This window comes from Lonchura striata, chromosome Z (assembly GCF_050655825.1).
Source record: "Lonchura striata isolate lonStrDom1 chromosome Z, ASM5065582v1, whole genome shotgun sequence".
Lineage (NCBI taxonomy): Eukaryota > Metazoa > Chordata > Aves > Passeriformes > Estrildidae > Lonchura > Lonchura striata.
This window is the reverse complement of record NC_140740.1, coordinates 71,724,407-71,737,500: the sequence shown is the minus strand read 5'-3', so window position 1 is coordinate 71,737,500 and position 13,094 is coordinate 71,724,407. Positions and strand designations below refer to the sequence as shown.

Sequence of the window (13,094 nt, the reverse complement as noted above, 5' to 3'; positions counted from 1 at the left end):
AATGCGAATCTGGCCCAATGGCTAGATGTTGTCAAATACTGGGACATGAAAACCATTCCCATCAAGTATGAGAAAAGGATTACAGTATTATATCAAACGGGTATTTCAGCCTAAACGCCCGATGTGCAGCCAAGCGAGAGAGGGGTCCCCGGTCCTCTGCCAACCTACCGCCGCGCTGGGCACCTCGGCTCGGGATCTGGCAGCCGCCCGGCCGGCTGCGGTGGCGGAGGCGCCCCGCAGGACCTTCTCCAGTTAGTGGGGAAGTGGGGTTTTCCACCACCATCACCACCCCCTAGGAGTTGCACCCCGTTTCTTCGTTTAGATGGAACGGATTTCCAAGGGTAGATGCGAATCATCTTACTTGCAAGTAATTTTGTGGTAGTTGAAAGGGTGGTCCACTTCTTTCTTTTTCTCCCCTCGATGGGGACTCCCGAGCGCACAAGAAGCCCCTCAGGGGAGGCCAGTTGCGAGCTGCAGGATTCAGTGCATGCACTCCGGCAGCAAAAAAAATATGTTCTACTAGCACTGACAGAAAATGCACTGTTCCCCGTATCTGATCCGATTCACCTCCCTGGCTCGGTGCGATATACAGATGGAGTGCTCATCCTCCTCACACCCCTCGCGCAGCCCGGGGGAGAGAGATCACGCTGAATCATTCTTCTTCTAGAAGTAGAAAAGTAACAAGGAAAGAGCCTAGTAATGAAATACCACGCAAATACCTTCTTAGCGTACACTGTGCCTTTTATTCTCTCCGGCGAAATACTTCCCGAGTTTTAAATCTGCTTTCGTTACTACATAGCCTCGCTAAAACCTTTATTTCGTGTAGCGGTTATGGTGGAGAGATGCCTGGGAAGAACAGGGGAGGTCTTGAGGCAACGAAATGGGTTCAGGTCCAAGGAGCAGCCCCTGCCCACCCGCGGACGCTATGCCGCCGGCAGACGGACTCTTGCAGTAAATTTTTTTACCCCCAGCCAAAACGCATATAACTTTTTCGGGTTTTTCCAGATATGGATTCAAGGTACTCGCTGCCACACGGGAAATACCAGTGTTTCAGCGAGAAACCCCTCTGCGTACGGAAACGCAGAACGTTACAAGTCCGCCGCATCCGACATTATCATTTAGGTTTCAAGCAACCCGACTTGCCGTGAATTTCACGTTCCTTTCTCTAGCCACCGTTTGTATTTGGGTAGCTGTCTTGCCGCGGGATGCAGGAAAGGCAGCGGATCCCGCTGGAACAGGTGCCTACCGCGGCTCTCCAGCTCTGCGGCGCGATCCCGCGGGGACGCTGCCGCAGCCCGATTCTGCCCAGTTGTCGTGGGCAGCTTCTGGTTCCGGACAGCTCCTGCTCCGAGCACCTCTTTGCAGTTGCAAAACTTTGGCAGAACTGACAAAACTTTGTTCTCGACTCCCTGCCACTACCTCGCGACGCTGGGCCACAGGCGGTAGCAGCCATACACCGTGCCGCCGAACCCAGCGGGCTTTCGAGGCGGGGCCGACGCAGAGAAGAGAGGGAGAAACCTCCTAGACCTCCTAAACCTCAACTCAGCCCCGGGTGGCTTCGGGGCGTGAGTCGTGAAGGGGCAGGGCATGGGTGGCGACAGCCGGGATCCCGGTCCGCTCAGGGACGAACCCGTTCGGCACGGCACGGGCATCGCCGCCGCCCCGACGTCGGGGCAGAGGCCCCCCCGCCGCCGCTTCCCTCCCTTCCTCCCTCCCTCCCTCTCTTCCTCTATCTTTCTCTCCCTCCATTCCCCTGTCGGCGCCGGGGAAGGAGGGTGGCGGTGGGGGCGGGCGGGGGGCGGTCTGAGGGGCTCTGGGCTGCGCGGGGCGGCGCGGGCAGCGGCAGTGCCTCTCCGGCCGGCGGCAGCGCTCTGCCCGCCGGTGCCACTGTCAGAGCCTGCGGGCAGAGCCGCCCGCCTCCTCTCCTCCATCGCCCCGGCCTCCGCCCGCCCTCGCTGAGGCCTTCTCCACCCCGGAGCCGGCCGGGCTCCTCCCGCGGGCATGAACGGCTATGGCTCCCCGTACCTCTACATGGGCGGCCCGGTGTCGCAGCCACCGCGGGCTCCGCTGCAGCGGACACCGAAGTGCGCCCGGTGCCGCAACCACGGCGTGCTGTCCTGGCTGAAGGGCCACAAGCGCTATTGCCGCTTCAAGGACTGCACCTGCGAGAAGTGCATCCTCATCATCGAGAGGCAGCGGGTGATGGCCGCGCAGGTGGCGCTCCGCCGGCAGCAGGCCAACGAAAGCCTGGAGAGCCTCCTCCCGGACTCCCTGCGCTCCCTCCCCGGGCCGCCGGGCAACGCGGAGCCGCCCGCGCCGCCGCCGGGGCCGTCGCCCTGCGCCGCGCCGCCGCGGACGCCCGCCGAGCTGGCCGCCGCCGCCGCCCTCCGCTGGGCCGCCGAGCCGCCCCCCGCGCTCCCGGGGCCGCTCCCCAAGGCAGGTGAGGCCGGGCACCGCGAGAGCGGGGCAGGAGGGAAGGGGAGGGCTGGGATCCCGGGTGTCCTTCTGGGGGATGAGGCCGGAAGGAGTAAGGGCGAAGTCTTTCCCTTTCACCCGACGGGCTCCGTGGGAAGGGAATGGAGAGGAATTGCGTCGGGTACACTTTATCGCTCTTAAAGAGCATGGAGCCGCAAAGGGACCGGCCCGCTCCTCAGCCAGAATCGCGGCCATCGAGACAAGTAGAGGGGACCCGCCTGGCTCCCCGACGTGCCGCTTCTGGGTCCATCCCTCAGGTCGGCCGGGAACGGGCCGCATCCCGCGTGGATCACAGCAGCACGTCTTTCTGCCTCTCCTGGTCCCGCTCCCGGAGTCGCTGTCCGGCTTCTCGCGCCCCGGGCATCGGGCTGCGAGACCTCGTCCAGGACAAGTCCTGCACAGAGAGCCTCGGACCGAAAGCGGCGCCAGGAGCAGGAAGGCTTCTGCGAAGCTATAACGACCGGGGAAAGCGGAGTGGTGGCAGGGGGTGAGCGGGACAACCCAGTCCTCCTGCGCAGGCCTGTCCCTTCGGGTCGCGGACGGCTTGTGAAAGGTCGGGGGTACCGAAACCACCGCCTGCAACGGGCACCTTGTGAGCGCGACCTGTCGCTAATAGACATTTCTGGAGGCAAAACTAGCACTCCGGAACCGCAGTCGCGTTCCTTCCATTGTCTGAGCGGGAGCTGACAGACTTTCACGATAGGGCTGTTCGGCAGGCAGGCCGCTGCCAGCCCAGCGCGCTCCGCTGACAAGTTGTGGCAAAATTTTACGCGGTGCCCCGGGACAGAGTGGCGAGCCCTGTGCTGCTGCCGGTCCGGTCACGGAGGCGGCCACCAGGGCCCCAGCACGGGGCTCTGCTCCTCCAGCACCGGAGCGGACACACACTGGGCCCGAGGCGGCGGCATGGATGAGTCCGGCACTCTGGCGAGGATGCCGGTGGTTTGGGACCCGCTTCCTATTTTCCGGCACCTTGGCACCACCTGCCTACCCTCCGCCAGCGCCCTCCCCCACATCTCGGCCCAGTTCCGCCGGCCTCTCCCAGGGCCGGGTATGGGGGTCTTTCCCCAAATTTCCCACTGGTCGTAGCCTCCCGCCGGCGCGGACGCCCTCCGCTCTCCGCCTGGTCGGGGCCTCCTCCCTGCGTGGAGGTAGCGGGGGATAAGGCCGAGGAGGTGGGGAGAGAAAGGGAAAAATCCACCTTGCATCTTCGAGAAAATGAAAGTTCCCATCCGCCAGCATGATATAAATCTGTCGGATAGGAACGATATTAACTTGCACGCTTAACTTTCCTTCACCCTGATGTATGAACTTCCCGGTTTAAAAGATTACAGTAATCACGGGAGGAGAGTGTAAATCGAATCTGATAGCAATAACTTTAGGGGAAGGTCAGGCTCAAGTGAAATGTTACCAAGCAACAGGCATTTTGTTTGCAAAATACAATCAAAGTGTATTGATGAGAAATTCTTCCTTGCCAGCCAGTCAGCACTTTCTGATAATAGCTTTACGGAGCGGAAAAACAAACAAACAAACAACAAAACATAACGTAGATCTCCATAAATCAAGGCCCTCGGCGCTGCGCCTGCCCCCATCCCCGCCCGCGGTGAGGCCGGGCTGGGGGGCCCGGGATACCCCGGGACAACCGGGGAGCCCTTCTGATCACACAGACCCCACCCGCGTGGTCCCCGGTCCCTGATTGTCACGGACGGTTCCCCCCTCCTCCCCTCCTTTTTTATGAATACGAGAATGCATGAGAGCAAAGTGGGAAATGGTCTCCTTAGAGGTTCCTGCTGTCATCTTCCACCAGCCACTGTTTATTTCACCACACGACTTGTTTATTTCCAATTATCCTATGTGCTCTGAGCGACAGGGTTTTCTCTTTCCTCTCCTTCCATTAACTGTATTAAAATCAATGTAAAAACAGAGGATAGACCTCCTGTCCACCCGGTTTCTAAAACATACACCCCTTCCTCCTCGAGGACATTATTCTCGTGAGAAGGTTTTTCACTGCCAAAGGGATATTTCCCGATATATGATAAAATCAGATCTGTTTGCTTTTATTCCTGCTACAATCGGCCATTTCGGTGGGACAGCTGCGAAGTTCTGAAACTACCCTTGTTGCATCTGTCTCTGATAACCTGGAATGATTCCTCCTCCTGACACGGTGCTCATGAACTTTCCTTGCCCACAGGAGTGTGTGTTACATTTGTCTTAGTAATTGTTATCAAAACTTGTAAACAATATAATGCTATATTTGTCGTCTGATATTTTCAGAGCTAGCTTCTTAATGCAGCATGGCTGTCTCTGTGTTAGTTTGAGAACAGTGATTAATCTCCTGCAGTGTATTTTGATCTTCGAATATAGGGAGGAAAGTATCAAGTGAAAGTAATTAAAACCAAAACCTAAACGAAGTCCCAACAACCAAAATCAAATTAACAAACACCCCATTCTTCCAAACAGACAGCAAAAGTAAAAAAAATCAAACCCAAAGCAAGAAAAAAAAAAAAGTCTCCTCTAAAAACATAGCCTTAGCTTTATGTGCAGTTATGCTAGTTCTGGTATCAGCCTTTCCTAATAATGCAACTCAGGAAATTATGAGATACAAGAAAATCTGTGTTGAGAAAAGAGCTGTCCTAACAATCAAAGAACAAGCTGTTTTATTAGGGACTTAGCAGTGGGAATACTGAAGAAGCAAATTTGGTTCCAAAATATTAGACCAAGTTTTCCAGACAAGTTATTAACCTGAGAACAGCTTTTTCCTCTCACCTATTTTACTTTTATTTGGCCCCTTTACAGCATTTGACTTATGATTATTAAAGTATAGATCGTCAAGAAGAACTGGGGTAAATATTGTGCTGAATTTGTATTGTGTTTTACTGTAAATGCATGTACAGTTCTCCCACTGTTCTGTTTCATGTGTATCTGTATTTGCACTGCATAACTGCATATCTTATCTGGGTTGGTATCTCTCCCCGCATGCATGTTATTTAATGAATACTCCCCATCTTTTATATCAGTAGGAAAATAGTTTCCTTAGTTTTCCCAGGAATCACAAACTGGATACTTAAATGCAGGCAATTTGAAATGGAAGGTGTTGGAGAGGAAAAAATCCCCAACACACACACACACAGACGTGCAACAAAATAACCTCCTCCCCTTAAAAACCAAACCAAAATCTAACCCCAGAGCCACACGAAGAAACAACCCTCAAAACAAAACAAAACAAAACCAAAACCAAAAAAAAAAAAAACCAAAACACAAAAAACCCACAAAAAAGCAAAAATCAACAACAACAAAAAAACAAACCACCTCACCAAACCCCCCCAAAACCCCCCCCCCAAAACCAACCAAAAACCCACAGAAAGAAAAAATGCTCTCCTCACCACAAAAAAAAAAAAAGTAAAAAAAAGCAACCAACCAAACACCGCCACCACCAGAAATAAAAATAAGAAAACCCCCAAAACCAAAAAAATAAACCAACAAAAAACAAACCCTCAGAGCTCACAAAGGACAAAATACAAAATATAACACCCAAACTCCCACAAACATAAAAAAATATCTGAGGATGAGATTTCCTTCTTGAAGCTGAGAATATAATAATGTAAAACTTAAGAATTATGAAAAGAAAAAAATAAAGCTTTGCTGAAGAGCAGTAGGTTGTATGTTCTAAATACAAAATTATTTTTGTACCGCCAAATACAAACACTTGCAATTAACGCATGCATATAATATTCCCAAAATTCAGTATACACATAGGGACATTTGCAATATATCTTCACAATTTTCTGTTTATTTGTCAATGACTATTTTGCATCTTCACAAATTTTTGTTTCCTTTACGGTTACTATTTTTGGGCCAATTTTAAACGAACGAAAACCCCGGTCGCAGTGGTTCCCATGAAAGGCTGGGGCCGGTTCCCGGAGCACTCCTGATGCTTCCCGAGCCCTCGGCATAGTGGGAAAGGGGGGAAAAAGGTGTTTAAAGGGGTTAAAACACAGCCTGACAGAGAGGGAAGCCCCGAGGGCTGGCCAGGAGAGCGGCAGCTGCCGTGCCACAGGCTCGGTCCCCGAGGTGTGACACCCGCACACCGCCCCAGCCCGGGCATGGAGCTGCCTGACACCGGCAGTGGGATGCTCCCAAAAAGACAGAGGGAAAAATACAGCAGCCTCCATGCTCAGTGGTAGCCAGCAGAGGGTAATTATCTGTGTGTTAATAGCACCGCTTCGATTTAAAATCAACGAAATCTCGTTTTCTGGGTCTGTCCCTGAGAGTAGAGTGCGTGCATCGCTATGACCTGTGCTGTATGAGGAGATTGCCCCTGCGCAAAAGCTGAGAGCCGGCGTCTGTGCGGTCTCCTGATGATAAAGAGGCAAAATTCAGTGGGATAAGTTTTCAGAATTTGATGAAAATTTTTTAGGCAAGCCTCATAAGGATATTTTTAAGGGTACAGAAAATGAAGCAAATCTGAAGCATCTTGAAAACAACATTTTGTAAGGATAAGGAAATATATTTGAGATACCTTACATGATTTGAGGGCTTTTGTTTGTTTGCTGTTTTTTGTTTGTTTTGTTTTTTTTTTTTTTGAATGAACACATATTTTCTCTACAGCAGTACTTGCTCTCATCCCATAAAGATACACTGTAAATGTAAGCATAAGGTAATTCTGAAATATCTTCTCCTTGGTTTCACTCCATTTGGTAATATTAGTTACCGAAGTGCAATTTATTTATATGAAAATTAGGGCTATCGTCTTCCGTAAACAGCCTCTCTAACTCTGTCAAGATAGGGACAAAGTAGCTGGACATCCTTAGATTGCCCACTAAGCCTTGAATATCCATTTATAAAGATTTGTAATAAATGCACAATGAAGGGATTAAAAGGGAAAGGTAGTCTGACTCTCACGTTTTCTCAATAATGGATGAGCTATGCCAGTATCTTAGCACCTCCTCAGAAGGATGCACGTGTCAGTTTGCTATCGGCAAGCAATTCCTGCATTCTGCTTTGGCTGCTAAAGCAAGATTGATACGCTTGTATGAGAAAGACAAAAAGTACATGGCCTTCTCATTAATACAGAACATGCAGAGTTACTGCTTCCATGTTTGCACTCGATAGGCAGCACATCCAGTGTAAAAACCATTTCCCAAATATTTATCCTGCTGAAAACAGTGAGGTCTTTGTAGGAGCATCTGTATTCCTCAGCTGCACACTTCCACAGCCCAAATTAGCAGCTTCCCACATCCATGGGAAGGGTGGTCCATAGTTTCTGCCAGGAACAGCAATCCTCATGAGGAGAACCTTCCTTTGCCATGCTTCCGCTGTCAGGCTGTGCTCTGCCAGGATCTCTTCTTTATTTATAACTCCCACTGTGCTGAGCATAGTGGCTGCTCACTCAGCTCAGGCTTGCTCAGACCCTGACTTCTTTCTCTCTAGTGGATAAATTCAATTAATAGCCATTTTTTAATGCTAATCTGTTAAATGTTAAAGTTATCCCACTAACTGATAAGAAGATGCCCTGCCTGTTCCTGCAGTGAGAGGAAGGTGGGAGATGGTGAGCAATGAGGCTCAGGTGCTTCACACCTCTAACTGGTTTCATCTCGGGCAGGTGGGATCATCAGCGCATTTTAGGAAACTTTGCTTTCTTCTTACAGTTACTTTGTTTAGTTGGGATGTTCTTCAGGGGCTTGGAAAATGATGCAAACAGTTGTATTGTTTTTTGCGGATAGTCCTTCCCTTTTGTGCCTTCAAAAGCACTGCCCTGTGTGGTTAAAGTAGACTGTCAGCTGCAGCTTGGACAGCAATAGTCTCTCGGTGCATTGATGCTTCCCAAGAATGTAAACATTGTGCTCAATGAGGAAAGCCAGCAGAACTGTTTTCTTGGGAAATAACAATGAACAATCTCAAGCAAGTATATTGATCCTCTTTTGCATAGGCAAGCATCTTTCCTTTCTTCTTGCCAACAAGCAGTCTTATTTCAAAGGGTTCCATACTCTGGTCAGGCATTACCAAAGAGTTTTGAGTGTCCATCTGGAGACATCATGGCCAACGGGCCTGTTTTCAGCTCCATACTCAGTTCTCATCCTTCTTAGTTTGGTACACAGAAAGAAAGATACCTGGAACAATTTCTAAGAGAGGTTGTGGGGTCCTCATCCTTGGAATTATTTAAAACTCAGCTAAGCAGAGACATGAGCAAGTTGCTCTTTGTTTAAGGCTGCTCACACTTTGAATAGGATTTTGGACCAAACGCTTTCCAGATATCTTTTATAATCCAGAATTTTCTAGAAAACATGCTTGGATGGGACAAGGCATCAGACATACTTAAGGGTTTAGAGGCAAAGCTGCAATTCTTGCTGTGGGAGGAAACTGATTTCTATGGGAGGAACCAGTTTCTTCAGAACTGGAATCCATTTATTTATTTAAAGACTTTTTAAACCTTCAACCCATAGTCATAATGGAGTGGTTCCACCAATGTTGTTGGAGCTGCAGAGGAACTTTTATCTCCTAAATGCCCTCTTCAGCTCACAGACAATGAGATGGTGCTAGTGAGGAATTATGATGTGAAAGTGCTGAAGTTCCTTTGAGAAATCTTGCAGCTGGGTGGTGTGTTGCTGCCTTGTAACCAGTGAGAAAGGATAGATACAAAACTTTTGATGCAGCAGAAAAATGATCACAACTTTGCTTGCACATGAGAGAATGAGTGAGAGTATGTCTAGATCAGGTCACATTATCCTTTTGCAGTTTTATTCTCATGGCATGTTTCAAAGATACCTTAATTTTTGCAGGATCTTTGAGAAAAAGCACTTTTCCCCCCTTGGAGTCCTGCTCTGTTCACTTTAATAAAACAGCATCCTCAAGCCTCTGTAAAAGCTTTTAGGCTCAGTTTTCTGTTAATTTCTCTGACTTCTCTTTGCAGATGTGAATGAGGAGCGGTTGGGTGATGCAAGTGGAGCAGACAGTGCCGAGACCTACAGTGACAAAGACACAGACCAAAGGAGTTCCCCAGACATGACTAAAACTAAAAGTTGTTTCAACCCCGAAAGCCCGGAAATTGTTTCAGTGGATGAGGTCGGTTTTGCAGTACAGAAAAATGGTGGGGGCACAGAGAACCGTCCAGACAGCCCCAAGTACCACCCAGAGCAGAACCACCTCCTGATAGAAGGTCCTTCTGGGACAGTTTCTTTACCATTCAGTTTGAAAGCAAACAGACCCCCACTTGAAGTCTTGAAAAAGATTTTCCCTAACCAAAAGCCAGCTGTGCTAGAATTGATCCTGAAGGGGTGTGGCGGTGACCTGGTGAGTGCTGTAGAGGTTCTTCTGTCTAGTCGGTCTTCAGTGGCTAGTGGAGAGAGAAGTTCTGCAGAATCAGATGGTCTTGTTTTACCTTCCAACGGGCATATTTTTGAACACACACTGAGTTCCTATCCTATTTCATCTTCCAAGTGGTCGGTGGGCTCAGCATTTAGGGTTCCCGACACTCTGAGGTTCTCTGCTGATTCCAGTAATGTTGTGCCAAATCCTCTAGCTGTACCTTTGCAGCACCCCTTCCCTCAGCCGCCACGCTACCCGCTGATGCTGAGGAACACTTTGGCAAGAAACCAGTCCAGCCCGTTCCTGCCCAACGATGTCACCCTGTGGAACACCATGACATTGCAGCAGCAGTACCAGCTACGGTCCCAGTATGTCAGTCCTTTCTCCAGCAGCTCAGCCACTGTTTTCCGAAGCTCACCTGTCCTTCCTTCCCGCTCCTCAGAAGATCCTAGGATTTCAATTCCTGATGATGGATGTCCAATTGTGTCTAAGCAACCAATTTACACAGAAGATGAATATGAGGACAGGTCTGATTCTTCAGACTCAAGAATACTCAACACATCTTCTTAGACTGGCATTTGACATGGGACAGCTAAGCGATACTCACAGTGCAGCTGAACTACTGGCCCCTAAGAGGAGGGACATGTACTCTACAAAACTCTCGCAATTGTATTAAAAAGTTGCTTGGTATTGTACTATAGCAATAAAGACATAACTTATTTAATTTCTTGCACTTCACTGGATAATGCCAAATAGCAATACTCTGGCTTTAGTGCTGAGTGTGTGTTGCAAAGGAAGACTTTATGGCTGCCAGTTATGGGACTCTAGAAGACTCATAATGGAAACAGAAGCCCAAGGTCTACTTTGTTCCTTAACTCAGAAAAATGGGGATGTTAAACTAGAATACTTGAATGCTGTTTTATAATTGAGAACTCCTCAGGACATAAGAAATCAAGCAAACATAGTTCAATTGCAAATGGACTAAAACAAGGACCTTATAATCTTATGCCAGTGATCATCCTTGCAGTGAAAGAAAAGGCAGAAGAAAGAAATGCACACATGCAACTAACATGAGCTGCTTCTGTGCCGGTTGAGCTTGGACACTTTTCCGAGAAATATTATTAAGAGTTATTCTTTTCCCATGGCTAGGTCGAAATGTGTAATGTCAGTGTAAAACCAATTACAGCTGTGAATTGCATGAAGTGTATTGTGAAATGAACACCAGATTAAGCATTGTCAGGTTAATGTAGCATGCTAAGGACTCTAGAAAAATAAACTAAGATGATGATCTTGGTTTATGTCATTTATACTGGGCAAATAACATTCTGAAGATAGAGAGCTGATTAGTTCTCAGCCGGGGTTAAAATGTCCAGCTCCAGCAGCTGCAGTCAGGGGAAACCACTTTTTCCAAGTCTGGGTTTTGCTTCCCTGACTTGTAACTTGCAACTGAGATTAGTCAAAAGCTGTCATCAGGGAAGCTGATGTCTCTTGTGTTGGTACTGCAGATATTTCCAAGCTCAGCTGAGTAACGCAGAGCTTGCTACAATCACGGAAAGCAGAAAACAAAAGGCTCTCCCAATGCTTCAGAAGCATCTTTTTTCCTATTCTGTAGAAGTAGAAAAAAAAAGGAAATAGGATGTAACTGTGGGCATTTCTTTAAAATAATTTTTAGGCAAATGACAACTCCCCTTTTCCCCTAGAAAAGTAATGGTTTGAACAGTTTATTGCATGATTGCATGCACTGATTACACTGCATATCTTATGTGTGTCTGAGTAACATTAGGAATTGCTTCTGATGAGGAATGCCTATAAGCTTAATGTCCACTTAGAAGTTTGTTAAGCTCTTAGTGTCATTTTTTCAACTGTTCACAAGTGACTATGTATGCTTGACTTTTACAAAACACACCTCTGAATGCAGATGAAATGACTCTTCAGTCTTTCAAGTCTGGGGATTAGTCCCACACCTCAAAAAAAAAAAAAAAGGTGAGGCCACCCTGAAGTTGGACGCTGAAGGAGATGGGCTTTAAAACTGTTATATAAGTGTATCAGGCATGTTATCTGGTGTCATTGTTGATACGAATGCCTGTGTTCTCATTTGGCATTTCATGTTCTGTAAGTCTTGTGCACATGATGAATCTTTCATTTTATAAAGGTACTGAATACGCACAAAAAGGAGAATAAAATAATGACTTTATTTTCCTTCGGGGATAAATTGACTGAAAGATACTTTATCTTGAATAAATTTCCAGCCTGTTCAGAAAAACATTTTATTGGTTATGCTACAAAGACATGAAAGCAGGGGAAGGGAGGAAAAAAAAAATTCCCTTATGGAAATGTAAATGTGCAAGCATCTGGAGTTTTCCTAAATGCAGGATTTCAGTTGTGTACTGACGGATTTGCCTGCATTCACATTTGTAAACAAATTCATTTTACAGCCACTCCAGAGAGAAAAGTAATATGTAAAATAGATCTTGCAGGCAGAAAGGCAGGTGGCAGTGAAATGCTGTGCTCTGACACATTTCCAAGAAATTGTCAAAGGCTAGGTAAGAGCGGATAGGCCTTGGAGCTCCAGTTTTGAGCAGATTTCCTTCCTGCAGAAATCTTAGGCATCTCCTGTAGTTTAAAATAAACCTCAGTGGAGGTTTTTTTATTTGTTTTACTTGTTTGATTGTGTGCTTGTTTTGCTACAGATGTTGAATCATCTTCAGCAGAAAGACAAAACTGTGATATCTGCAAAAGCTCGTACCCTCTATGGTCTGTGGGTTTTCAAAAAACTGAATCTTGGCATCTTGGCACTGGGACATATCTTTCAAAGAAAGACGACCCTTGGCTGGCATGGAATGAACTTCTAACACACTTGTAGTGAAAAATGCGAATTTGGTGGTATGATTTTTAAAATTCTATCTCTTTTGACAAGCCATTTTCTGAAAAAAGAAACAAGTTAAAATAATCCTTTTCTCTCAAGTTATAAAATAACTCTTGACTCCATTGATAAATACATTTTCTTAAATAAAGCGAATATATCTCTGCTCAAAATAAGAAACGGAAATTTTCATGTTGAACAGTAATTTTTGTTTGACCACACAATATTTTAGCTATCCAGAAGATTGAAAAAAAAAAAAAAACACGTTTGTCTGCAATGATACCTTTGAGAAATTGCTTTGTTCATCCAGTTGTATTGTCCAGGCTGGCACTATAGGCATATAGAATTTTTAAGGATCCTTTGGCGTATTGAGAGGAATCTTTTTCTGCCCGCAAAGTGCTGGGACCTGTTCCTCAGATCTTTGCTGTGCTGGGCAAGGCAGATCTTTGCTTTG

General features: G+C 47.3%; 2 protein-coding genes across 2 annotated transcripts in view; both read left to right on the top strand.

The window, feature by feature from the left end:
- The window catches only part of DMRT1 (doublesex and mab-3 related transcription factor 1), a 66,498-nt gene extending 65,496 nt beyond the window's left edge, over positions 1 to 1,002 (top strand). Inside the window, exon 5 of the mRNA XM_031507300.2 lies at positions 1 to 1,002. This exon is cut by the window's left edge and continues 3,424 nt beyond it. The gene's annotated coding sequence lies outside the window, so the exon portion shown is untranslated.
- An 865-nt stretch (positions 1,003 to 1,867) lies between these two features.
- On the top strand, positions 1,868 to 11,065 carry DMRT3 (doublesex and mab-3 related transcription factor 3). Its single transcript, XM_021531847.4, has 2 exons — positions 1,868 to 2,440; positions 9,383 to 11,065. Exons 1-2 carry the CDS (start codon positions 2,002 to 2,004, stop codon positions 10,345 to 10,347), a joined length of 1,404 nt encoding a protein of 467 aa, XP_021387522.1. The 5' UTR covers positions 1,868 to 2,001; the 3' UTR covers positions 10,348 to 11,065.
- Positions 11,066 to 13,094: the final 2,029 nt, after the last annotated feature.